Source organism: Grus americana, chromosome 3 (genome assembly GCF_028858705.1).
Source record: "Grus americana isolate bGruAme1 chromosome 3, bGruAme1.mat, whole genome shotgun sequence".
Classification (NCBI taxonomy): Eukaryota; Metazoa; Chordata; class Aves; order Gruiformes; family Gruidae; genus Grus; species Grus americana.
Window position 1 is genome coordinate 58,433,716 of NC_072854.1, and position 27,926 is coordinate 58,461,641.

At 39.2% G+C, this 27,926-nt stretch overlaps 1 protein-coding gene across 2 annotated transcripts in view; it reads left to right on the forward strand.

Annotated features, from left to right (window-relative positions):
- Nucleotides 1-27,926, forward strand: part of TPD52L1 (TPD52 like 1) — a 61,049-nt gene that overhangs the window by 26,067 nt on the left and 7,056 nt on the right. Inside the window, exons 3-6 of one of the 2 annotated variants that reach the window (XM_054821184.1) lie at nt 4,837-4,985; nt 17,758-17,859; nt 23,593-23,607; nt 26,152-26,190. In XM_054821184.1, coding sequence (XP_054677159.1) covers nt 4,837-4,985; nt 17,758-17,859; nt 23,593-23,607; nt 26,152-26,190 — 305 coding nt within the window. The remainder of the gene's footprint in view (nt 1-4,836; nt 4,986-17,757; nt 17,860-23,592; nt 23,608-26,151; nt 26,191-27,926) is intronic. The other variant, XM_054821186.1, reaches the window with a different exon arrangement.

Here is a 27,926-nt window from a genome sequence, read left to right on the forward strand (position 1 = left end):
GTGTATCTGCTGTATATATTCTCTGTCTTCTTCCTCTTCCTCCTTCCCTCCCCAACATTAGGAGGGCAGCTAGCACTACTGTTTTTCTGACAGGTTTTTTGTATCCCCTTGTCCTGTTCCCCTGCCAGTAGTCTCTTTGTACTGGAAGCTTTTCAGAGCGTGGACTAACTCTGTTCTTGTATTTGTAGTCTGGCTAACACAGCAGGGCTCTGACTCTAATCGAGCCTTGGAATTTCTACAATGCAAGTAAAATCAGTAACTCTTACAGAAACTTCTAACAGTCATTTGAATTAACAGAGGTCAGTCTGACACTTCAGAATAATAGCAGAAAATTGTAGCCTGAAAACTTTACATAAGGCCAGAAGCTTGTTAGCAGAACAGATTTCTTTCTTTTTGCCTCCCTCCCTCGGTGTGACGAGCATAGTGCAATGATTCTTGAGTCATGATGGGGGCTGAGGTTTTGAGCTATCTCGCTCACTGCTGTCAGCTGTCCTTCCATTACTCTCATCAAAGTAGTCATTTACTCCTTGCTGTCTCCCCCCTCCCGTACCTTCACAAAAGCAGCTATCTGGTTTGATCTACAAGCTTTCTAGCTGATGCACAGGTTCTAAGTTCAGCTGTGTGTGTTACTGCATATTTATTCCCACTTTGAGGAAAGATGTGAGTACCTTTTTCTGCAAACTTATGGCTAATTTTATTTATGAATGTCCCTGATGTCTCTGGGTGCTGTTCACCCGAGGAAAAACTTATAAATGAACAGGTACTCAGCCTGGAGGTGTAAAATTTGAGCTATATGATTTGGTGCAGAGGTGAAGTGCCTGTTATTTTTTGTGCTGTGTTATTCTGTTCACAGTTACAACTACTTTCTTTACAAGGCTACCATAGTAAGGTGCTCACATTTCCTTACAAATACTTTATGCTTTTTAGTATGCATATTCTAATACTCAGCAATTTTGAGAAGGGGTAATGATTCAATAACAATCACTAGTTTACTAAATACAATAGCTAATCAAAGTTTAAGTCCCATGGATTGGCTTCATTGAGACACAGTTTTTTCTGTAACTTTCTTTGTGTCTTCTGACATAAAAAGGATTATGTGAAAGAACGGTATAGAGAAGATGCAGCCTTGTGCGGGTTTTTTTAAAAGCCAATGAAATAAAGGAAAAGTTTATTTTCTTCCTCACAAAGTGAACTTCTTTCTGTTGTCAAGTACACCCTCATAGTTGCTCTTCCTACCAGTGATATAGCTGGTCCTTCCTCATTACATTTTTTGGCTGTAACATGTTTTCCACCTTTTCTTAGAGGATATAGCTTTGCAGACAGTTGATGTTCAGTTCTAGCCCAGGCGGGCAGATGCATGCTGCGTGCTAGCTGCCACGGTGGTACCTGTGGTGGTGAAGTGTGTGAGAATCCAGGGTATTTCTGAGCCGTGCTTCCATGATGTGAGGTTTTGTGGCAGTTCCCTTTCAAACTTTCTACCCCAGCTATCTTCTGGGTTCAGCCACTTGTTGCTGCCTCCCGTGCTGTACCCACACAGATGCTTGTGCACCTCTCTGCACTGGATCTAGGAACTGATCTAGCTTAAAAATAGACCTTTTTTTTTTTTTCTGTGATGGCTTTCACCTGGTTTGGCTACCCCTGGTGAGGGAGGGCTGTGCAAACAGCCAGACCAGAACACTACACATTTGGGTGATGTAGTGGTAGGGAAAAAGGATGCTTAAGCTAACTAGAAGTATACGTTTAACTATGCCGGCTTCTGTTTTCTGTTGGAGCCCCTTCATATTTTAATCATTTACTGCCTTGATTGTTAAAATAAGCGTAATAAATACTCAATTTACTATTCAGCTTACCATTTAACCTATTCATCAGTATTATGCCAACCAATAGCTGAATCTTTCCACCTCCACACTTTACATAGTACTATGTGTATCTCAGAATATAGATAATACCATCATCTGACATAATTTTTTATTAATAGTTTATCCAAAATGCTCCATTTTACTGAATAAGTACTTTCTGGTTTGTTTTTATGAGCTGTTTTGTGTCTGCTGGAAAAAAATGGGAAAGGTTATATGTTGGACAATTACTGGGGTGGTTTTTTTCAGGCATGCCACCATCTTAAAGGGGTGTTCAACCTTATAAAACAATTTGCACTAAAATAATAAAACAAGGCAAAACAAGGGAAAATACTTTTTTGTGTTTGTGTGGTGGACTTCACTGTCCTTCTTCCATATTATTAGTCAGTCCTAGATTTCAGGGACATCTATCTGTAATTGTGGATTTTTTTCCCGGGGTCTCACCTTTGTGTGATTTACATGTTACTCGTGTCAGCTAATCATGGCAATCGTAATGTCTTAGGTGGTCAGCTCCTCTCCTTACTTTTACATCTCCCACACAATAATAGAGGAAAGAAAAAAACAGCTATTAACTCTGATTCCTAAGCCCACAAAAAGGGAGAAGGAAACTTTGTCCCTCTATGATGTATCTATATTCTTCTGGCTCTGTTGCACTTAGAAAGAAGGGAAATGTGAGGACTAGAAGCTTGTATTTCTGTTGACTTAAGCCCTAGTTTCATAACAGAGTCTGCATTTCTAAGAGTGGACTTTTCAAAAATGCCTAAGCAGGTGATGCCTGACTTCCATGGGAGTTAGGTATGTAACCTGCTTAAATGCTTTTCAAGATCCTACTATAAGTCCCTAATCCTTTCTACCTATTTCACAGTCTTCAATCACTGATATGTGAGCACTTGAGGATGGCTTTGTATCTGCCATTATTTTAAAATGATAGAACTTGAGGAGAATTTTGTCAATTCAAAACTGAGAAAAATAATTTATTATTTTTAATACAGTCAAAATTGTTGTTTATACATATGCCATTGAGCACATGGTTAATGCTTGCTTAGGGCTTTACAGCTTTAGGTGTCTATTCAACAGAACAGATGGGAAGTAATTTTAATAGAAGCCCTCGAATGCTTACATATCCAGGTACCTAATGATCAGCCCAGTGCTAGCCCATATGGAAAGCATTAATGTTTAAGTACATGTAAGCATACTGGTATTGGTTTAAGTTAAGTTCTTTAGCAGTGTTACTCAGGCAGACTTGTGCACTAAGGGGTTTGCTGTGGGTGGGTGACAGCTAAAGGGAGCTCTGAACTGCCACCTGAGGAATGCTGACATTTGTGATTTCTTCTTTCTGTAAGCATTTAACCAGTTATCCTCTCAGAAGAGAAACTCATGCTGCCTCTTGACAGCATTTCATTTTCAGGTTAGGAATATAATGGAGCATAAAGGATACGGGAAGAAATAAAGCAATTTTGAATTGATATCTATTCTACCAGTGAAGTCTTGGCATCGCAGGCATTGGTGAATAGGTATCTGCTTCACTGAGGTCATGATTTTGCTTTGTGTTCATAGTCTTGCTGCTTAATTCCTGACCTGCTTGAATAATTTAGATAGCAGGTAGTGACAAAAGAGAAACTGATAGCTGGGAGATTCAAGGGCGAGACTTTTCCAAGAACAATGAGCCTTTAGCCATTTTTACAGGGAAGCAGAATGTGTGAGTGTGTGAAGTAAAAATAATGCTGGTATTGACATCCTAAATACAGCCCTGGAGGTCAGCAACTGATTCAGCTGGTGCTTGTCTCATTCCCTGCAGCCTATGGAGTTAAATCACAGGGAGAGTGTGGTTCCAGGGAACTTAACATATGGTAATCAGACATATTACCATATGTTATCCTATTAACATATGGAGGAAGGAACACAGTTGGTAAGGGAATTTCTAAACCTGAAGTGAAAGGCAGCTGCTCTGGTGTCACTTGCCCTTGTTATCTTCAGTACCTCTGAGTGCTGCTTGTATAATTGGCTTGGGAGGCTTCAGGACAAAGAATGCAAACCCATGCTCACAGAGTGCTGCACAAGGCTTGGGTCCTGAGCCAGGGGCAGGCTGATTCAGCGGTCCCTCCTCTCAGTCAAGTGTTCTGGTCCTTGCCTTGCTAAAACACTGACTTAGTCTAAATGTTTCAAATAACATCCACTGCAGGCAGAATTATATCCGTCTGTTTGGGCTGAATGGCATCCTTAACAACTTGAATTCACACAGTTTGGTTAATGACTAGGAGCTCTGAAAAGACTAATGTGCTGTGTCTTCTGAATGCTTCTATGCTTTGGGTAGGACCTGTTCACTCATGTTAACAGTCCATCTGCTATATATTTTTATGTTACTATTTTGAAATGTGTAGGGCCTAAAATATATAGATAAAACCCATGTGACAAGGATGTAACGTTTTATGATACTCTCAAGTCATACGTTATCATGCAACTTATTTTTTTTAACCTGCTCCTAAGAATTTGCATCTTTTTTTTTCATGAGTGGAAGACTAAAAAGCTGCAAGTATGAATTTAAAAGCCTGTGCATTCAGAGAGAGATATTTGCCTGAATTATCCAGTCTTCTCTTGTTGTGCCCATTCCCATTTTACTAGCAAATGTAAAGCTGATGTTTGAGACTCCTAATGCCCTAAGGCAGATCTTGGCCAAGTCACTCAATAGTCACTTCCTTACTGGAGAATTCTCTCTCTTATCTGATGCGTGTGTATAATGGGGCACATAGGTGACACAATTTGAGACATTAATTTAATGTCTGGACATGTCTTTGGCTCTGTTCTGGACGTGTCTTTGTGATCTCCACAAGCACTTCAATCTCTCTGTCTCTCTAGTCACCAACAAAAAAATGCAAGTTTATGTGAGATTTGTTTAATCTCTTAACATCATATGTGTTTATCGTTCTGTGGGAACAGGCTAACACCTTTCTCCTTTCTCCTCCGTCTTTGTTTCCCTCAGCTAGAGGATGAAATTTCAACTTTGCGGCAAGTGCTAGCAGCCAAAGAAAAGCACCTGGTCGAAATTAAACAAAAGCTTGGCATAAGTCTGATGAATGAACTGAAGCAGAACTTTAGCAAAAGCTGGCATGATATGCAGACAACTTCTGCGTGAGTATAGACCTTGTACAAATTCATCCTTATATGTTGTGAAGTATGTTGGGGGTATTGTCTTGATGAGACTTGGTATGAAATTTAGCAATTGAAATACCTACCAGGAGAAGTAGATGGCAAGGACAAACATGTCAAGCTTCTCGGAGCACGGAGACCTGAATAAAACCCTTTCCACAGCAGCAACATGGTTTGCTACTGTGTCACACCTCACGCTTGCAAAATCACAGCAACTAAAACCGTTGTGGTCCTGAGAAGATTATCTTCCTGTCCCATGAGACATTCTTATGAAGTCCTTACTGAGGAGAGAAAGAACCTTTTTAATCTCAATATATTACATTTTTCAACTTCCAAGAGAGAAAAAGTAAAAAAAAAAATAATACCAAAACATCAGCAGCTATTTAAAAAAATAGTACCATCATCTTAATTTTAAAGATTACTGGCAGGATCACTTGATGTTTGACTCTAATTCCTGGGTTTGGTTGTCCAAAAGAAACAAAAAAATTGTTGGTAACTGTACCATCTTCGAGATTATCATAAGTACTATGTATGTCAAGTTTTTTTCTCATTTTCCAGCAGCATGTTCTAGGCAAGTCCCTGAAGCCTCTCACAGCCTTGGTTTACCACTGTGCAGAATGTGTAACTAGTTCACAAGAGTTCAGCGAAACTTACCTTGTGTAAGCAGCTTTGGGTTTCCAGGGTGAGAGGCAATGCATAAATACGAAGAACTGTTACTCCATTGCTGTTGTTGAAATGGTTTTAACTTGATTTTTTTTTCTTTTTTTTAACCAGACCAATTATACTGTAGAAGTCTGTAGTCTGTCAGTTGCTGCCTTCCAGGAGGGTGCCTTTTAAAAGTACACCAATTCTTGGATGGGGAAGCAGGAGAGGGAGGTTATTTGGGCTGCAGCTTGCTTCCAAGGACTACTGGTGCAAGCCTTTTGTTTCACATAAGGAAGGAGTTAAAAATACACGTATGGGCATAGTGATAAGACCTATCCTGAATCTGCCACAAAAAAAATATTCAAACCTACGATAGGTAGTGGTACTTGTAAGCTACAAACACTTTCTGCTCTGTATCTCTGATGGAGCGTCATTGAGAGAGATAGTTAATAAAACTATCAATTACAGAGCTCTAGGAAGACCATGATAATTACTGAGGGACTGGTCTCAGCTTCATACTGATCTTTATACTTACACATATGAACATACCAGGTTCTTCTAAAACTTTTTGGGCTGAATTAATAGCGACATTGGTAGAAAGAACCACCCACCTTTCATCAAGTGCTGTCTGAAAAGTTATTTGATTTTTTTTTTATTTTTCCTTTTCAACTGACAACTGAATTTGACACTTAGAGAGAAGCAAGAGTGAGCTGATCCACAACAGAGCTAAGCTGGGAGTCAACAGCAAGGCAGGCAGGGCAGTGGCATCACCCATAAAGCAGCAGTCCCACAGTACCTGAACAGAGAGAGCAGAGCAGGTCCAGTGACAGTAAACAGGGTCAAGCCAAGAGTTCAGACCTCCAGGTGAGTCTGTTCAGATCTCCAGGTCCAAGGTCAATCCAGGCAGTCAAATCAGTCAAGATCAGTGAGGTACTTGGCCAGATATAGGCGCACCAGTAACGTAACTCAGGCAAGGACCAAGGGCTTAGATGCAGTCTAAGCTTTAGTGTAGCTCCCAAGTGAAGGGGAGATGTGCCTAACAAGGCTTCTCCCAACTCTTTCTTGCCCAGCACTGTCACCATGGTCTTATCCAAGGTTACACAGTTGTGCAGTGTCAGAGCTGGCCTTGAGCCTAGGTGGCCAAACCCATGGGAATGGGAGCAGAAGAGTTTGCAGTGCCTCTTGGTGCACTCAAAACCCTGACAGAGACTTGGAAAAAGTACGTACCAATGTACATTTTTACGTTAAAATAATAATTCTTTGTATTTAAATGAGAAGTCAAATAAGGCATAAACCCGTTACTAGAAAATGTAGTTTGTATGTCTCCTATCTCTAATTTTTGGACAGTTTCTCAGCTAGGTCCTATTTCTCATGACACATCATTAACAGAGGCACCCATGCTGACTCAGTGAGGGTGTCTAGCATGTGCTAGGAGAGGATAGTCTAGAGACACTGAGCTTCAGAAGAGAGGAGGGGCACAAGACACCTGAACTGGAGTTACTGGGAGACACTAGCAAAATTTTGAAACAAAAACTTTCATTTTTTACTTGAAATTTGGTAGCAAATTCCATGACAGCTTTTTGTTTTCCCTTCACGATGTTGACATTTCACACAAGCATAGAGAGACTGAGGAGACTTTATCAGTATGGTAGCTGCTACTTTTTAAGATGAGTTTCAAAAACAACAAGCTATTAGGTGATGAATGTCCACAAGTAGTTATGTGGAAATGAGCAGCAGGATTTCATTTGTGCCCTTGAAAATCCTGATGTCCATGGTCCAACTGCTATATAATTCTGGCTGACACTCATGCCAGTACGAATCATGGTAATCCAGCATTCTTCAGAATGGATGTGTTAAGTAATAGAGGTGATTCATTGTTGCTGCACCAAAATAGCAATGGGATAGCGTTACTCACCAAGATTCTCTGATTTAGTAAGGATGAAAAGCCTGTTTTAAAAAATAAAAGTTCAAAATATTTACAAGCCTGTACTTTAGGGTTCTAAATCCGCAGTTAGTCATTTGAAATTTTAAAAAGACCTGGTTTTAAGGAGACAAATTTTGCTTTCACTAAGTCTTACTGGGTTTTGTAGCTGCTGTGCTTTTCTGGAAGTTAAAACCACTTTTCTTTAATGGGGAACTTTTCAAAGCCACAGAGAACAATTAAGCACCAAATATTTATCCTGTTAGTGTTAATAATCATTTTAAGCTCTCCATTAAGGGATGCATTCTTAGGGTTAAAGTGGACTTAGGGGCACAGGGATGGACTTCTCTCAGAAACAATTCTGTAAAGTGCGTCTGAACATCTAGTTAAGACTCATGACCTAACTCACAGGATGGATGCCACCTGGAATGACTAAATTTGAACTTGAGATTTTGACTATTTTTAAGCATTTATATTTTAAATGGTTGGCTACAGGTAGCTTAGGACTTAGCCTAAGCATGCTTGACAGGTACATGTCAGAAATTGTCATTAAAGGATTGCTGTGATTAAAAAGAAAAAAAAAAGCCATTGTTTTCTTACTGAGGAAAGTTCAATGGGCTGATGTCCTCCATAGACTGAAGAGTATGTCAGGCTCAGCATACAGTTCTGTACAGTCTGTTTCCTTGTCATTAATTCATGCTTTAAGGTCTGCAAAAGCAATTCTAACTACTTCTAGTAAGACGCTACATTTGCAACAGTAATTTGCAGCTTTTTTTTGTATCAAATTAGCTTTTTTATTCAGCTTTATTTTTCTCTAAAGAAAACCTGTAAATGTAGTTTGCATTTTTCAGCCTTATATGAAATACACCTGGAAGTCATTCACTTGCTATGATGACCAGAATCATAATGCATTTTCCAAGTTCCTTCTTCATTTCCTCTGCTACTCTTCAGTGCACTGATTTTTAGTATAATTTCTGGGCTAGGGAAGGCAGAGGGTTCTACTATAGAGGATATTAGTAACTAGAGAGCAAATGATTGCCTCTAGTTTAATTTGCTTTCATGGTGGTAAGGCATTCAACTGGAATGACTTCCCTCACACACCTTTTTAAAGATCAAGTTTCCAGTGAATAGAGGTGGGTGGATATTCAGATAGCTTCGAGCAATGCAGGTTTTTTATTTATATTTTAAACATAGATAATTCCTTTAGATGCTAGAAGCAGGGTAATGTTGACGGATTTTGAGGTTATTTATTTTAGCTTAAGAAATCATTAAAAATGTCTTTACAGGGATATTTACAAAGACCATAATTGAGCTTTTCTAGTTAACATTTTGCTACAAAGGAAAGGTTTTATGTAACCTGAATGCAGTATGTTTACTTAAAGCTGTTTGGTGGTTTACTTCAGTAAAGTTCCCACAGTTCTGTCTAGCCTTCCATACTTCAGATTTTCACTGCATAGTGCATTAAGGTAAGAAGATAGCTTCTATAAAGATTGACCTAGTTTTATACAGAATCACAGAATAGTTGAGGTTGACAGCAATGTCAGGAGACTGTCTAGTCCAGCTTCTCCTTTCAGAGCAGGGTCAGCTAAAGCAGGGCACTCAGGACTATGTCCAGTCGGGTTTTGAATACCTCCAAAGATGGACACTCTACAGCCTCTCTGGGCAACCCATTTCAGTGTTCAATTATCCTTACTGTGAAAAACCCATTTCTTTTGTTTAAATATTTCTTGCATTCAATTTGTGCCCATTGCCTCTTGCACTCTCACTGGATACCACTGAGAAGAGTTTGCCTTTATCTTCTCTGCTCCCTTTCATCAGGTTATTTATACACATTGATGAGATCCTCCCATGAGCCTTCTCTTCTCGAGGCTGACCACTCCCAGTGTTCTCAGTTTTTCCTCATATGAGAGATGCTCTGATCACTTAGATATCTTTATTGCCCTTCGCTGGACTTGCTCCAGTATGTCCGTGTCTGCCTCGTACTGGGGAGCGCAGAACAAGACCCAGCACTCCAGGTGTGGCCATAACCAGGGCTGAGTAGAGGGGCAGTCACCTCCCTCGACCTGTAATCACTGTTCCTAATGCAGCCCAGGATGCTGTTAGCCACCTTTGCTGTGAGCGCACATTGCTGGCTCATGTTCAACTTGTTGTCTACCAGGACCCTAGGTCTTTTTCTGCAAGGCTGCAACCAGCTGGTTGATCCTCAGCCTCTACTGGTGCATGGCGTTATTAATCCCAAACTGCAGGGCTCTGCATTTCCCCTTGTTGAACTTCCTGAGACTCCTGTTACCCCATTTTTTTCAGACAGTCAAGGTCCCAAGTAATAGTATTCTTCAATGCAGTTACAGAATTGCATTACGTTATATATGGGGAAGGTTACAAGGGTTAATTTATCCTCCTCACCAGTCCCTCACATGAAGTACTAAGAACATAGATCCACAAGATACCTTGGCCTTTGCTAAGCATATATGTTGTAACCATGTTCAGCTTTGTCCCTCAGCTTTTTATTTGGTGCTCTTCTGTGCTTCTCTGAAAAAAAAACCCAAAAAAACAGTAGGACATTACAGTCTTGCCCTCTCAGGAGATATTTCGGTACTACTGAGTTTCTAAGGAGTAGTTGTATCTGTAAAATTACCCACCATTAACCTCACTCCAGCCTAATAGTTCCCAGAAGCTCCTCTGTCATTCTTTCTTGAAACTGTTAGAAGGCATAAGCCTCCTCTGTTTTAAATGGATACCGTTTCAACCCATGGATGGAATAGTAATATAACTACAGAGAGAGCTTCTAGGAAGATGAAAATGGTCGGTTTTGCTGTTAACCTTCCCTCAAAAGACCAATATTCCAGATGTTCAGACCACTGCAAGCAGCAGTTCTGCCATGGCCAATGAATTATTAGACTAGCTAAAAACTTAAAGAAAACCCATTCTCTCCTTGATGGCCGTAGTAGTGAAATTAAGTGAAATGTTTCAAAGCCAATATACTTAGTGATTCCAGCCAGGGGATTGGGAAGCCTTTGATGTGATGGAAAGTGGACCCATGCAAGACTGCCATCTAGGATGGGAATCTCACAAAACTAAGTTTTTAAAATGACTTTTCGTTTTTTATCCTCACAGACAAAAATCGTAACTTGTTGTAGAAAGGGAAAAATCTTGTGAATTAGAGGCCAGAATCAAGAGAACTCTAAGTGCTAGGTCTGAACAGCATGTCTCCTAGACAGTGTCTGGGGCTTTCCCAGGTGGTGGCTGTCTTTTGAAGCCTTTTTAGGAAGGTTTCAATATTGCTCTGCTCTTACATGTAATACTTACCTGAGATGTGGGACAAGTGCATTCAACATAGGCTTGGCCTTTCCCTCCAGAGACAGAATAAAGATCTCCTCGTTGACTACCACCAAGCTTAGTTCTGCTGATAGGGAACCTGAGGACAATAGCATGGGTTTCCACAAATAGTGGGAACTTAACGTTTTGTAGTTCAAATTTCTGCCAGCTGATGAGAAAATAAAAAGTAATAGTTGCGCTGCATGTGTTTTAGACTTACAATCTACTGTACCTGCAGTCTTCATTATTGTAACTTTAAATATATAGTAATGCGTTTCAAAGGTTCAGAATTTTCTTAGGAAGTCAGATATAATTTGTGGACAACCACAGTCCTACTGTGACTTTTAGGAATTCAGTATACCATGTTCCCGCATGCATACTTGTTATGAGTGGTAGTAAAAGAAATGTGGGTGTTTCTGTTCATTGCAGAGTGTAATCACCTATTGCCAGTTTCTTTTCTAAATTTGCAAGTAAATGCAGCAGTTTTGTAAGTGAAGAAATTGCATGTTGGCTTTAACAAGCCGATTACCTGTGTGTGAGCCTGTGCTATATGGAAGTAAAGGGAGCCTCCCACTTCCACTGACTTTGTATGCTTTGGGTCAGATCAGGCAATGTTCAAGCCTTCATCAAAGATAATTTTTTTGCTGCTTTTCCATATGCATGTCTGGCCTTGAATTTGGAAGGGTGGAGAAAGGACTTTGAGAAGTTAACTTAGTCTATTCTCATCCTTTTCTAAAAGATGTATGTCCACTTGTTTACACCAGAACCTAGTATTAGTTTCACAGGGAAAAACCCACTGTAATTATCATTTGGCACCAGAAAATATATACACATATATTACGGTTATCTGTATGTATGTATATCTAACTGTAAGGAGGGGAGAGAAGGGGAGGTTTGAGTGGAAATTGGAATCTCTGAAATGGCTAGGATTAAAAAAAAAATATCCAGGAAAAGGCCAGTGGAAAGGGGACAGGGAAAAGGGAAGGAAAGGAAAAGGAAAGGGAGAAATGGAAGGAAAAAGAAAACCAGAAATTAAGCAAAAGGGAAGGGGAAGAAGGAAAAGGAAATGGAGGAAGGGAAAGAAGAAAGGGAAGGGAAAGGGAAAGAAGAAAGGAAGGGGAAGAAAGGAAGAGGGAGGCTGGGATATGTTTAATCTGCATAATTTAGTTGATCTAATGTACAGTACAGAATCCACAGACAGTGTTATTGGCATACTTTAAGGTGTGTTGAACTGTGAAGTTTCAGCCTGGAATGTCTTAAGCTCATCTGTGCTTAAACCAACATATTGTGGCTTTTCTACCTGGAGATTAACTGTACCACAGCTGCTTGGTTTTCCCCTATTCTATGCTGCATTGCACAAATAGTGCCTTTCATACAATTGTATCCCAATTTTTTCCCAAAACTTTTCAAGACTACACTGCAGGACAGCACAGAATGTTTGTCACCTTTGGCACTTTTCCTGACCTGTGCTTCTCTCCAGCCTATGGAACAGTCATCTTCCGTGTGCTGCGTAGAGATTTCTGGCTGCAGGCAGGTCCCCTGCGACCTGCAGAGGTTTGGTTCCCTCAGCTCTGCTCTTCCTCTCTCTGTGGGAGAGGAACTACCTGGGGCATACTTCCTTTGACTGATTCAGGCATATGTACCCATTCAAGTGCCAGCACAGTTTCAATTAATTCTTAACATACCTGGCAACAGGAAGAATGTCTAAAAAAGTACATCCGCTGTTGTTCATTTTTGAAGTTGGAATGAATTTCAGGTAAGCATTATTAAAAAAAACCAACAAACAACCCCACAACACCTTAGAGTTCATTTGTGGGCAAAATGGCAATATGAATACTCTTAGAGAATGTTTTATGTACGTGTTATCTGCCATTCATATATGCATTTATTTCACTTGAGTATTAGCATAATTTAGTGAAGGCTGAGCCCTGTTTTTCACAGAAAATTGACAGAAAAATAGTTTTATAACAGAGACTTTCTCAGAGACCCAGATACTTTACATTGATTCCAGAAATGTCATTCTTAAGCTGACTAATGTTTTGAAAACTAAAAAGAAGCAAACTCCATAGGGTATGGCTTGTGCTACCAGGCTCTGCTCTACTGTATGGTTTTGTTGTTAATTGTTTGCATTTTGTTGAATCTTATGTAAGCTTTATCACAGAAGAGGGGTTCTCAAATGGATTAATTTTGCTAGCAACCATTGATGGAAAGGCACAATGCGGAATGAAGTTGTACTAATTAGCAGATATACTAATTTTACAGAAGCTAAATTTGAATTCTGTATAATTTACTGTAGTAGGTCAAATGTGCAGCTTGCCATGCAAAATATGAATATTATATTTGTAGCCTAATTCTGTCAGCAGCCGATGTACTGCACCTATGAAGGAAGGTTAGATTTAACTCTGTCATGTGAAAGGCAATTCTGTACTGAGTTGAGATCAAATAGCATGCAGTATGATTATCCTTTCTTATCCTGCAGATGATGTTGGTCATTTAAACGTCTAGTTCTTGGGCCTCTCTCTATGCCTGCTGCCTAGCTATACTCTATATGAAGTACTATTTCCTCCACACATGGTGTTTTATGAAATGCTATCTTTCATTTAGCTTCACTGGCTGTAAAAATCAGGCTGGCTTGTCATATGATAGTACAACCTAAATGCAGTATATGAAGCTGTCAGGTGAAAACGCAGTCAAAATATGCTGCAAATCTACTTTGCCTAATTAGTATGTTACAGTACTGGAGATGTGAGTTATCTTTAAAGCTTCTTTTAAATGTGTTGGGCAATATTATCAGAATATAACTGCAATATCAGCATATTTTACAATAACCTCTAATAATCAGTTTTATAAATAATTGATTTTGTTAAAGAAATCCCCTATTTTTGAAAACCAAATGTAATTGGAAGTTGATGGATGAAATACTTAGGTTAATGTCATATCAAAAGGTAATGTTCACAATGACACAGGTGAGTTTTATTTACAAGTTTACAGTTGTGACACCAGTTCACATACCATATTTGTTTAAACCTTCTTGTCTATGAAGTACATTATAAATATTTACTCTTAAGTGCTAAGTGAAAAGCATGGACTATGACCCTTGTTAGGCACTACCAGCAACTCTTCTGTGCCACGGAGTGTGTTTAGATGCCACAAAAACAGAGAAGGCATTCCTACTCTAACTGCATAAATCAAGTGGCCTTTTCTACTTCTACTAATGCTACTGGGCATCCAGCATAATGCTGTTAAACTCAGAGGGGTTTTGGTAACCTTGTATTAGTGTAAGAAAGGCATAGTGTCTAAAGATGTATTTGTGTAAAAACGCACGCTGTGGATTGAGTTGGAAGGTGGTGTTTCTTGAATCTTTGCGTGTCCTGAATTATCTGAGTTTGTTTCTGCTGGAGCCTTTCTGCCTTAAGGTTCAGGGTCTCCAACCTTATTTCAGCCGATGGCTGGCTGACTCCTGAGATGCTGTCCCCTGTCCTGATGAGCTGCGTGGTCAGTACTTGCCTAATGGTTGCCAGCAATGGCTGCTCAAAGGATGAGAGTGTACAGGTATATTAGATGGCTTAGCATGCCGGAGCAGTTGGTGGTGTTAGGAGGACTTAAGCCATACGTACAGCACTTCTCCCAGTGAATAAATGTTAGTAGGTCTTACCTGGAATATCCGACTTTATTTCTGCTCTTAAAGGTTTCTGAAAATTATGTAAGCTGTTCAGTGTGTTAAAACAAAACTGCAAACTGGTGTGTGTTACACAAGGATATGAAAACTGCTGGCTCAGATTATTAATGCTACATACAACTGAGAAGATTCCCTGAGGTCAGAAAGAACTACGTTGAAGAGATCATTGTTACCAGAGTGTTTGGCAAGGTATCAAATGAATGCTGTGAATATGACATAACTATGATGATAAAAACATGTGAGCCAAAATACTGTGCTCTCTATCAACACAGAGCATAACTAACTAAGGCAATGTGCTCTGTGGAAAGATAATTTATTTATGAAGAAGGCACAGTGATGCGCCTAATGGTGGAGGGGCAGAGATGGAGGGGGCTTGATTTTTAAGCTAACTGTCAGTGAGCTCTACTAAGATGCAAATTACTTTTTCTTGTCTCTCCTGACAGGTATTGCATGTTGCACTGCATTTTTACTTTTGTTATTTTGTTGTTCCTTAAAGGTGGTCTGCAGCATTGCCGAAGGGAGGAGGGGTTCTTGTCAAAGGTTATTTTTGCTGAAGTTGGTGCTGAATAAAGACCAGTTGTGTAATGGTCTTAGCTGGATTTACCCTGTTATGTAATGGCAAAAGTATTAGGAATATAAGTTTAGTCTCCATGTCTTCCTTGCCAGTGGAAATACTGGGGAGGATGTTGGGTTTATGGGTTTTACAGAGAAAACACAGTATTAGCTGGAATGCTGAAATCAGTGTTATTTCAGCCAATTCCCAGAAGGTGTGTTCTGACCGATGTAATGTTCAGAACTACATAGGCGACTCCAGTGTTTCTCAATTAAATTAGAGTCTGTCTGCTGTATGGGGCATTTGGGACTATTCTCCTAACAGTTTTAGACAGTGTGAAGAACCTGCAGCAGAAAGGTAAGAGATGTGGAGATGTTTTGTCATAAAACTAAACATGCCTGTGAATAAAATTAACTCCAAGGTGTCTTGTTCAAAAATTCAGTTCAGAAGGGTATCTGCAAAGTATTTTACTATGTACAGGCAACCTGTACATAAATAGGTTCTGCTACCAAGGATCTTTTAGACCTGGAAGTCAAGACTTGGCCTTAGTTTTGTAATCAACAAAATTCCACACATTCTGAGTGGTTTAGGAAGCTTCTCTCTTAGGAAAATTTCTAAAGACTTGTATGCCAGAGGCATTAGAATATTTGATTTTAATTTTTTTTCATAGGCAACACTTATCAAAAAAGCTACATACTCATAGTTTGACTGAAGCATTATTAATGTCTATTTTAGGGTCTCATCCAACTCTACATAAGAGTATGTCCATTGACAGCAAGAGAATGACAGAGCTATTAAACTAGATAAGATAGAGAATGAGGCCTCCGTGAAATAAGAACATTGCAGTCTTGCTATGTCCGGGGACAGACTGGCTGAGGAGAAAGGAGTCCCAGTGAAAACAATCTTTATGGTCTCCTCTGTACTCCACCTGAATAAATAAAACAGGCATAACCAGTGCTCCTTCGTTTCTAATTATAATTTGTGCTCCTTCTGTCACTGTTGCAATGTTTTAGCCCTTGTTGTCATTCCACATTGCGCATGTGATTGATTCAGCTTATCTAACTCAAGGTTTCTAGAGATTTGGTACCCTAGTCTTAGGTTACTCCCTGTAGACTGCCTTGCTAGTCAGTGAAAATAGAGACAAGCACCTTCATAGAAGCAGCCATTTCACTTGGCAGCTTTAGAACTTGTTAGGTCAGTAGTCTGTAAGATATTTTGTAGTTTAAGAATATAAAATCAAAACATTTGTGTTGGGGAAAATTAATTGTTGATAGAAGATTGTCTGAAAGAATAGAGCATTACATGGCATCTGCCTTGTAAGCTGCGGTTTGTAACACACAGTCCTCAACAGAGGACTTTCAGCAATAGGTAACTGCTAGGGCTAAAAGGGCACGACATAAAGGGTGATGTGCCATATTGCAAATGTTCATCTTCTCTTATTTCCCCTCATGCCTTCACAAAGTTACATTGCTTTCATATACCTAAAAGTGAGAAAAAAATACTTTATTTCAGGAATTAGGCAGTGGGATTTTTTTATTAACCTCTAGTGTATTTTGGTACATATTTGCAATCTTACAGATTTTCTTCAAAGGAAAATTAGAACCAGTGGAATTGTATTTCTGAATTTTTCACGATCATTTTTTCAGTTCTTGTCTGCCAATGCACACCACAGGATACAACACTGATTACAATGTGCTCTCCTTTTGTTACTAGGTCAGTACTTCTAATTCTGAGCTTGTCTGCGTCACTGGGAGTATCAGATAATTTACTTGGAAGGAAGCCTCTGACATGCTCAGAGTTAGTTTACTCAGCAAAAAAGCATCTGTGCAGAGAAGCTTATTGATTTCTTTGAGAATGCACCTTAACTATACTGAAGGATCTATGTGGGTCAGAGTATATATTCTAGATCAGTAAATTAAGATGATTCTGTGTTTGAATGTATATGCTATATGTAAAATGAATGACTTCTAAAAGGATTCAGTCAAATTAAGAATATGCATTCACCGTCTAGATTTTTTTCATCTTTCTCTCTCTCTCCCCCAAAACCTCCTTCCCTTAAAGAAATTTTTAAAAAGTGAAATTGTAGCATGTAGAAACAGATTTGATCAATTTGAAATTTGAAATTTCAACAAATCATTTTAAAGTGTATCTGTTAAATGTACCTAATATGTATATGCATGGAAGAGCAGGGTTGTGTACATCCTGATTGTTTTCTGTGCGTTAGCCAGCAGATTTTGCTACCAAGTCAGTGTCTGCTGCAAGAATTCTCATTTGAGATATATATATATTATTTTCTGTAATCAGAATTTGTATCAGACAGTATTCAACAAATCACTGCATTCTACTTTTAAACAGCTTGTACTGACCCACCCAGGGGATATTATCTGCAAGGGGGAGAGACGCAGTGAAGGATTGCCCTGGAGAGTGTTTTGCTCGCATTAGGATTATACTGCACTTAGGAAACTGTGCAGATGTGGGCATCTTTGCAATTTGTTTTGTGCTACAGTTACTACGCTTCTTAACCTTTCTGTGGATGGGACTTTAAGATGTAGAAATAAAGGAAAAGGGAATTAATTGCAGGCGATTCTAGCCTCTCTTTTTTAATACTTATCACTATTTCTGTTCTATTTTTTGTTTCCAGTTACAAGAAAACACATGAGACCCTGAGCCATGCAGGACAAAAAGCAACAGCAGCTATCAGCAATGTAGGAACTGCTATCAGCAAGAAGTTCGGAGATATGAGGTATAGGAATCTGCTGCTTCTCTGGTCTTATTTTGAGAACAAAAAGTATAAGTCATCTGTCAGCTCTTCTTTTCCTTCTGCATTAGTGTTTTAAAGGTTCAAGTAGTTTGTAGTCAGAGTATTTTTATAACATTCATGGTTTCAACCAAAAAGAAGGGATAACAATGAATGAAGATATAATTCTTATTTGAGTCTTGGTTTAAAAAAAAATAAGTGCAATTTGAAATCCTTTTGGAATATCTTTGCAAGCTCAAGGAAATCTACAAGTAAAATGGAACAAAAAATTGCTGTTAGATCTTTATTAACTGAATTTTATTCATATATGGATTCTGTAGACCAACGTCATCTAAAGAAAACAAGCCTGCCTTGGAGCTGGTTGTGGAAAGATAAATCAAAAAAATATTTCAGGCTATTTTTTATCAGCTTTTTCAAGATGTACAAAGGCAAAGTTTTGTTCTGCAGTTGTATGTATGAAAAAAGATATGATGAAAGTAACAGGAATTGAGGCCTGGAGAAGAACTGTCACTTAAATGCAACTTAAATGTCAGGCTTTATATGTTGATGTATCTTTAAAAGTGTGGATCTTAAAGTTCCTCAGAATGAGAGCATTAATGAAGAAATTGTACACTGTAAACCAGCACTTCAGTTTTTAATTTGGTAGCAGGATTACAGAACTTCTTCTCAGGTGTTTTAGGGAGCTGATTTTTTGTGATGAAATAAATGGACATGGGTAACTCTACAATATATTGTTTGAACTGCAGAAGTAGGGTCTCATTTATTAGAGATATTGGTATGTACTCATTTTTTTGGTCATTTAGTAATGTATGAGGTAACCATGTCCTAAGATCTGTGTGAATCCATTTTACAGTATTTGAAATACTTTTTTTGTATTTTTACTGCAAATGGCTGAAGCATAGTTCTTGGCAACTAAAACTTTTTTTTCCCACTTTTTTATTTTTAGAGTGCCTCCTTTATACCTACCTTTCATGTACAGCTTAATAAACCATACACAGAAGTACTACTGTTTTTCTAGGTGAAACTAAAAAGGAAAAATTTCATCGCTCTATGATCTGCTTTACAGTGTCTTTTTCCACATTGCAGTTTAAAATGGAAATCTAGTGAGTGACTTGCAACCAGGGTATGAACATAAACTAAGAATTGTTTGACTCGATACAGTTAAACATCCATAGGTAGTATATGCCTATAAAAGGATGCAAAATAAGGAGGCATGTAGTTACGTTTTCCTAGTACATTTTTTTTAGCATTCAGCAATCTGAGAGCTGACAACTTTCTAAAACAGAGGTTTGAGCTTTCATTTAAAAGTCTTTGAAGGGTTTTTCTTCATGAATTTATCTTTTTTTTTTATTTATTTTAACATCTATGAGCTTTTGACATTCATAGCACCTCATGTCTCTCCAGATGAACAGATAGTTATGTGGTAAATAAGCGTGTGGTTTATTTGTTCATTCATTCATTCCCTATTCTGAGTCTCCCTGGTCTTTCCTTTGATGCCTTCTGGCTCTTCTATTATGAGAACCAGTGAGTGTCCTCTGGTCCTTCTACTGTCCTTCTACTGTCCTTCATGTCACTCATGATTTCCTGTGGTTTTATCATATTCAGTTCAATTCCCTCTTTTCCAGGCTGAGGTTCCGGCTGCATGAGTTGCTTTCACAAGCCTTTTTCCTGCCTTTGTTTATTCTTACTGCCTTCCCTGCATTTATCGTTGTATTCTGTATTTTTGAGAAATGCATGAGATGCGTGTGCTGCATGTGGCACCAACATATCCTCTGTTTCATTTTCTGTTCTTCCCTAACGCTTCCTCCTGTAAAAAAGACAAGCTTACTGCTCAGCAACAGGTCCTGTTGCTGCTTCCATGCTTTAGAGCCTACAGCAGTGATCAAAGAGTTGGTGTGCGAATACCTTGAACACTGCCTCTTGATCATATCGGGAACTCTTAACAATTCAGTACTTCTCAGGTCCTGTTGCTTGTGATTTGCATAGGGTGTGAGATAACTGCAAAGGCAGAAGTGTCTTCACTGTAATACAGCATGTTTTTCCTTTAATATTTCCCTTTATCAGTCACTGTTACCAAATTCCTTTGTCTTACCTCAGTATCAACCCCCACCTCCATGGCGATTATGCTTCTGACTAGTGCTTGGGAAGCAGATGGGTGGTATTTATCCCATTAGCCCTTTAGCCAAGGGCTCAAAGCAGAGGCTAACTCCATAAGCACTTTGATTAATCAAGAAGTTGTTTCTAGTAGCTTTCTTTTAAATTATTGCCTTGAACCTGGTTGGGAATTTTTCAGGAAAATAGGAACGGAATATACCAGCACTGTCATTTTTTGTGGACACTTACTGTTTTGAGTTAAGTTCTCAATTAGGAGAGTTTTCTTGACACTTGATGATGAAGCAGCAAGCAGTATAGCCAGCAGCCCGTAGTTACATAAAGCATGGCATGACTTGGGCTTTCTGCATCTGCTGAACATCCTGAATCTGGAGTAATGGTCGGTATGCTTCCCTCAGCAGCAAAGCTGGCCTAAGATCTTGGCTCACCTCAGGCAGGTGCAGTTCTGTGCGGGGTCACGCTGTAAACATTGTAATTTAAATAACCTGGTTTTAAAAATCTTCCCCTTTCCCACTCCAGTCCCAGCTGTGTTTGGGGGAGTAAGCTGTAAGGAGGCATGCGTTCTTTATTGTTTGCTTGCTTTTTTGCTAATCAAAATAATTTTCTTTCAGTGATCTAGTATATGGATTATCACTGCCCCCCTCCCATAATGCTGATTTAAACACACATCAGACTCTAGCTTAATTCTCTTGGTTAGGCATTAAGGCTGATAGTCACCAATGGCATCTAGATGCAAATCCCTGTTCTGCATTCATTCAGAACAGACACTTGAAACTGATTTCTACAATCCAGATGATCATCATAATTCCCAGTATGTTCAGCAGTCTGGTATGTTTGGCCTTTTACCCCCTGCCTGTGGCGATGGTGATTTTGAAAGTGTTTGTAGTCAGCCTGACTCTAAATATCGAAGACTGCCGCCTTTGTGAAACAAAATTCTGTTTTCCAGGTTGCCTGCTATGTCAACTGTACAGAGCACAACATGAAACACATATGTTTCTGTTCTGAAGATGCAGGGTCTCAATTAATAACCTGAAAGATATTTCACTCTGGATTATCTCTAAAAATATTTACTAAAATGTCATAGATCAGAAACAGGCCAGATAGACTCCCCCATATGTGCTATTTTGCTGTGCTAGAATTCAAGAAGATGAAATCTACGAGAAAGAAAGAAAAATGACAAAATTCCATGTGTCCCAAAGAACAGAGAAGCCACCCTTTTGGGACAAAGTGCTTTTAGATGCAGCTGCTGTGCTTCTCTTTCATCTTCACCCCAGCTTCCCAGTGTTGCAACTCTCTAACTCATCTTGTGCATGAATAATCATTAGCATCTTACATCTTCTAAATTCTGTATTAATTATTAGTGCTTGGAAGGTCTCTTTACAGTTGCAATGCATTCTATTTAATATTATCATGTTACTAGAAATATGAGAAATGCATATAAAACCAGTATACACATACATTTGCTTTGGGATACAAATCAGGCACTAGTAATATAGTTAAGATAATATAGTCTTCATGAATAGCTATTGTGATTAGTGATATGCCGTCAGGATTTTTTTTTGGCCCTCCACCCCCAGCTCATATTGCCTCCTTTAATGTTTTCTGACATGGAAAAGGAAGGCAAAGGGGAAGAGGGGAGTCCCAAGTCATAGGGCAGTAGCGTAGGCTCAGATCTCTCAGAAATAGAGGTTACACTCTGACATTTCAACATGGCTCTTGCCATGTAGTGCACAGATGTGATATGGAGTTTTGAGGGTCTTTGTCCCTTGCTCCTTTGCATTCTGGTAAACTTTGGATCTTTCATGCAATGCTGCTGGACTGCCCTGCAACCATCTTTGTGGATCTAAGAGTTTCAGCCCTGGTGATGCCCTTTGCAGTAATAAGTTGTGATGCCAAGTAGGAGACTTTCTGATTTTTTTTTGTTTGCTTTAAAAAGTAAAAATAAAAAAAGGAAACTCCATACACTGCATTACTACATGCATACTACCACATACATTACTACGACACAAGTAAATGCATTTGAAGATTAAGCTAACAAAGGCGTGCATGCAAATTAGGATGTCAGCAGTTATACTGCTTATACATCCTTCATTCAACTGTCTCATACATTTTCTTTAATTACATCATCACACAGACCCCTTTCAAATTCAGTGCCTGGGATGAGCCAGCTCTAAAGATGAATGAAGGTAATATAATGCCTCATTCCTGCCAGGAGTTGGAAGGCACATGTGGAAAGAGACAGGCAGGGATGTGCATTTCCAGGATTTCCGTGATCTAGGAATGTTCTGGGCACTTAAAACAGTTACTGAACTTGTTGGGAGCTGAATTCCTTGAAATACTGTGGTTGTTCTACTCAAAACTACCACTCTTAAACCTCTGTGTCTCTGATAGCCCCTGTAAAGGAAACAGTAATATTGTCTTGCTTCAGAATATAATTTCATAAGCATTTCTTTTGCTGATGGGTGAAGCAGTTGTTTTCTCTCATTTCTACTGATGCTCGTCCCTTCATTTGTGCTGTTTTTTAGAGCTGTGCAGTAACACAGATTTCCTTATCATATGGCTGTCCAAATATCTGTATTAGCATGGAGAAGGGAGTGGCTGTTACGGGGAGTCAGCAAGTATTAACAGGAGGCTACCTATGGCAACAGTATTACTTATGCGGGTCTAAGCAGAAATGTGTTGTGAAGATAAATCCATGAATGTTTGAGAAGCACCAATATACATGATTATGAGCCCTGTATATAACCCTGAAGAAATCAATGCTTTTCTTCAGAGCAAGGTATGAATATTGTGCAGTAAATAATGCATCACACCACACATTGAAAAAGGATGTGAAAAATAAGCATTGAAGACATGTTCATTAAGTGTGCACCGTCTATCTGGCTCACTGCATGAGGCAGGTGTTCCCTTGAAGTGGTCTGTAATTAAAGACTACATCAATAACACACAGAGATGAAGGAGTGGCTGTCTGCCTCATCATTTCTCGACTTCGGAACCTTAATGACATCCTTTGAATATTGTATATCAGTGTGCATCTCCCAGTTGTGCTGCCTTAATTAAGTTTCTTGTGAGCTGGAAAACAGTGTCAAAGTGTTTCAAGTACTGTTTTCAACAAGGAGGAAGTATTTTAGAAAATGTCATTTTAGGAATTAAAGCCCCTTATTTTTTCCATACCCTTCTCAACTGAGAGATGATAGGGAATCCAGACGGGGAAAAAAAAAAGACATTTGCTGCTGATGTACAATTCCATTTCACCTATACTTTCTCTTTGATGAGATTAAGGTAGGATTTTGGGAGGAAAACCAGTTAGCATTGTTTAAATCTGATCTAATGAAGAGAATACAAAGTTTAGCAGACAAAACTGCCGTTCTTTGTTGCACATGGAATAGGTGACTGCATAGTGAAGGAGTGTATGAAAATTTTTGCTTTGAAGGAATCTGAACTGATCCACAGTCTAGTGTGAATTCCAGGATCAAGATTTGAATGCAAATGATTTTCTTTTTCTCCGCAGGCAGTTTGACATGCTACAGATATATATGTATATTTTTGTTACATTTTCATAATACTTTTAACTCTTGCTTTTCTTTCCTTGTGCATCCACCACAGATCGCATTCAATTGGGTAAGACACATTACTCTCCTTGAATACTGCTTCTGTATTTGACAGGATTTGTTTTATGGAATGTAATGCAGTAACCTCTTTCCTTTCAGCATCGCTATATATGATAGAAACATATGCTACTTAAACTGTAATGCCTTATTTTTACAGCATGGTGAGTATAATGAGGAAAGGATTGGACTAAGTGGCGACAGTGTGTTTGCCTTGCTCTTCAGTAGATTAGTCTCAAATTCAAATAACGAACGCATTCAAAAGACGTTCCTCTTGGGAAAACCTATTTATACGTAATCCCATTCTCTCAACCATCTCTTTTCTGTCAGAGATTGGAACATAAACAACAAATGCTCAGTAAAAATTCTGTTCAGCCGGCAGAGTTTTATAAAGATTGTATAAAGTATTTAATTACCTCCTCTTCAATAAACCAAAAGTATATTAGTCATGAAGTCATGATGGTGTTTAAAAGTCTTGAGTCCTGGGGAAATTTCCAATAGTAGCCCAAGTTCTTAACATGATTAAAGGGGTTCTTTATATTTAGAGCTTGAATTTATTGATGTGTAAAGCACTTCAGTATATGATGAATTACAAAACAATTTTATGTGTGCTCAAAGATTCTATAAGCAATCTGGCTTTACATCAGTTCACCCAGCAGAGAGGCTGGACAGCCCTGACCCCCCTGCGGTCCCTTTGGCCTCGTAGCATCACCAGTACACAGGACAGGTCAAGAACAATTTTTCTGTTCAGCTAAGTGACCCTAATATGGACTCTTACTTCATTGAGAAAACTTCAAAAGGGGCCATAGATTGACCTTCCTACCTCACTCTGACATGAAACTAAAATGTTTAGCAACCTTTGTCAGGAAGGATCTCTGTTCTCTGTCTCTGCACTGATCACCATGAAACAAGTGTGTCTTTAAAAAAAGCTAAATATTTTAGGCTTATAGTAAAAGAAGATGTTGTCACTGTTCCTATAATTTGCATCCTTACCTCCTTAAATAAATTAAAAGATGAACTCAGTGAAATGTGCACTTAGCATTCAGATTGTCTGTCACATGCCTTCTCTCAGCTGTGCAAATTTAATTTGGCACAATGTAATCTTCTTACTTAGACTTTCATATTTGGAAAGTTTTGCTATTAGAAGAGGAGCAGCCTATGCTGAAATACTTCCAAATTCTTATTTTTTGCCTATTTGTCATGTGTTACAAGACTAAAATGGCACGCAGGCTTGTTTAATTTAACTAGGATTGTTAAAGATTTGCTGTACTTGTGAAATGTTTGGGCTAATCTTTCATAAGTCTTAAAAATGATGTAAAAAACTGAACATGAAACATTTTCATTGTCTGCTGTCAGTTCTTGTCTATCTGAGCTTAGCAGAAGCCTTCAAATATACACAACAGCAAACAGTTTGCATAAGATCTCTCTGTCCCACCTGCCTGCCAAATAGCTCTCCCCCCACCCCCCATTTCTGAATTTTTAATCTGGAAAAAAAATCTTTTGTGTGTATATGGACACAGTGCTGCTCTGAATTTGTATCGCTTAGAACAAACACATGTGCTGTTTACATGAGAGCTTTCATTTTTTAATGCTGTAATCATGCTTTGCCTGATTGCAGCCAAATGTTGGTCTAAGTAAAGTGAAGCTCTCACTGTTCTCAATCAGACCAAGCTGCAGCTGTCAGTCGCCACTGAAAGTAGCCACACAGGAATTTTTGAAACAATACATACTCTTGCAGTGCACAATTTACTTACAATGTTCAGCTCTAAATGTACTTGTGGACAGTTCTTACACTTCAAATAAAGATTCATATTCAGAACAGGCTTCCCAGCAGCAGGGAACAGGTGATGCTATGATAGCAGAGTTGGCTTTGGTGGCTCAGGTGGGAGAATGTGGCTAACATAAGTCAAGCGGTTAGTGATGATTTGGGGATCTTTGAGTGATCCAGAGGCTCCATCCTCCGCTTGCCAACCTTCTGATGATACTCTTGCTGCTGGGATGTCTGAGGAGGGAAGTGTTGCAGGGAGAGCAGGACAAGAGCTGTGGAAAACAGCTTTCTACCCTTGGTAATGTTGAGGTGTGAAGGAGGAGGTGAAACATCCTAGAGAGATGGAGAGAGCAGCTGCTGCAGCCAAGGGAGCTGCCTCTCTGGTTGAAGGAACCTCTTGGTTAGGCAGCCTGTTGTGCAGGAGCCTATAGAAATAGGCGTTGTACGTGCAACAAAGGTGCTGCCTTGAACCAGGAACCAGCTCTGTTCATGCTCACAAACCTGAGGCGTACTGCACGCGCCCAACACAGAGCTTAATGCCTGTCGCTGCCGAACACAGAGGTAGCTCTCTGTTCCTCTGTCACATGTTGCGTGTCTCTACAGATAGCAGGGGCCTGCGTCATTCAAACGGATATTGCCATCAGGAGAGAAAGCGTACCAGCACTACTGAAAATATGTATATATATTTTTAAAGCTAAGTTTAAAAAATAAAAATTATATGTTATAATCATGTTGCAAACTGGATTTTACAGCTTTTTTTTCCCCTTATCTTTTGCTTTCATCCCACAGTTACTCTATTCGCCATTCCATAAGCATGCCTGCAATGAGGTAATATGCTACCCATATTCTCTTTGTTATGGTGATGTTCTACAGTGTAATGAGGGGGGATTTGTATGCTTTGATCCTGATCTTGCAGTTTTTAGTTGGATGAATAGTCCCACTTCAATCAATTAAGGTTATTCATGTAGATAAGGGCTGCAGGACAGGCCATCTGTGTTTTTTTCTTTTTAATTGTATTAACTCTTTAATCTCTTGTACAAGCCTTTGAGTAAATGAAGCAGTTCTGAGATGTATTTGGGTAGTTGATTGTTACCAGGTTTGTATTACTGAATCTGTAATTCAGTTGTTTTGCTGTCTCTAGAACATTATCCAAAGCCCATTAACGTCAGAGATGGTTTCCACTCCAGCAGGCTTTGGATCATGCTCCTATGGAGGGATTTTATATGAGTGCTTTCATATTTTAATGGCTATAATGACACTTTACTTGACTGCAGCCAAATATTGATGTCTGTTCAAGTAAAGCTCCAAGTGTTTTCAGTAAAATTAGGATCCAGCTTTCTTTTTACCCCCTCAGCCTCTAAATATATGAATATCCCCACTCCCTGCCATGCATGTAGGGAGAACAAAACTCCTAACTATATGATGGATGCTAATTCATTCACCTTCAGCAGGTGGTTAGTTTAAGGCAAGTGTTCACCTGTGTGACCTGTGAGTCAAATAGAAGTTATAAAACTCAGTTTCTCTCTCCTTTTGACCCTTCTTGCCCTATGAAAAGTTTGTCACCTATTTAATAGAAACCAAATCTGCATTATTTTTCCAACTAGCTTCTGTTTGCCTTTTCCTTAAATTAGGGTCAGTTTAACTTAGCCTGATGAGGGATATGATGTAAATGTATGTGCAGAAATAAAGGCCATCATGATGGTCCTGGTAAGTTCCCAGAATGTACAGAGGATGAACTGGAACACTGAAGTTTTAGCAGCCACTGGCTTCATCGCTGTGGGAAATGAAGCACAGGCTCCTGAACGTGTTTGCCTTTCCCCATGGCTGACACAAAGACGTGGGCACCCGCCAGAGTAAAGTGGTTCTGCCTCATTGTTCCACTGTGAGGGTATCCTCCGTTATGGTTAAAGAAAGATCACTGTTACGTTTTATTTCATGTAGGAACAAATGGCTGTACTGGCTTTAGTGCATCCTGTTGGCCATGTTGTTAGGAGGTACCCTATGCTTTCAGTGGTAGTAGTTTCTAGAATCTCTTTCTGGATATACCACAATAGACGGGTGAAAAAAAAAAAAAAAGCTGAAGAACTAAACACTAAACTGCTTCATTGTACTGCACTGGGCTTAGAGAGATCCTCTCACCTCTTTGTCTCTTATGGTAAAGAAGGTACAAGAGGAACCTTGCTGGACAACAGTTTCTGAGCTGCAGTCTTCACTAATAATGAAACACAAAGTATGCTGTAATTGAGCTCTCGGTTGTCAAGCAAGGAGCAAAGAACCAGAAGAAGATCCCTTTTGCCTACTGTAGATTTGCCCAAGTCCTTTGTGCTAGCTAAACTATGAGAGGAAGAGACAAGCTTTTGGACTTACTCCAGCTTGTCTGCTTCTAGCATGTCTTCCTACATGGGACAGGGACTATCAGCAGTGGGGAAGCTGCTGCAAAAAGGGGAGAAGAGACATCCATCTAAGGAACTGAGGGGCATTTGAGTACAGATCTCTATGAGAATCCACACTCTCACTTTAAAACAGCATATGCATTATATTAATAATATTACATGGCAGATATT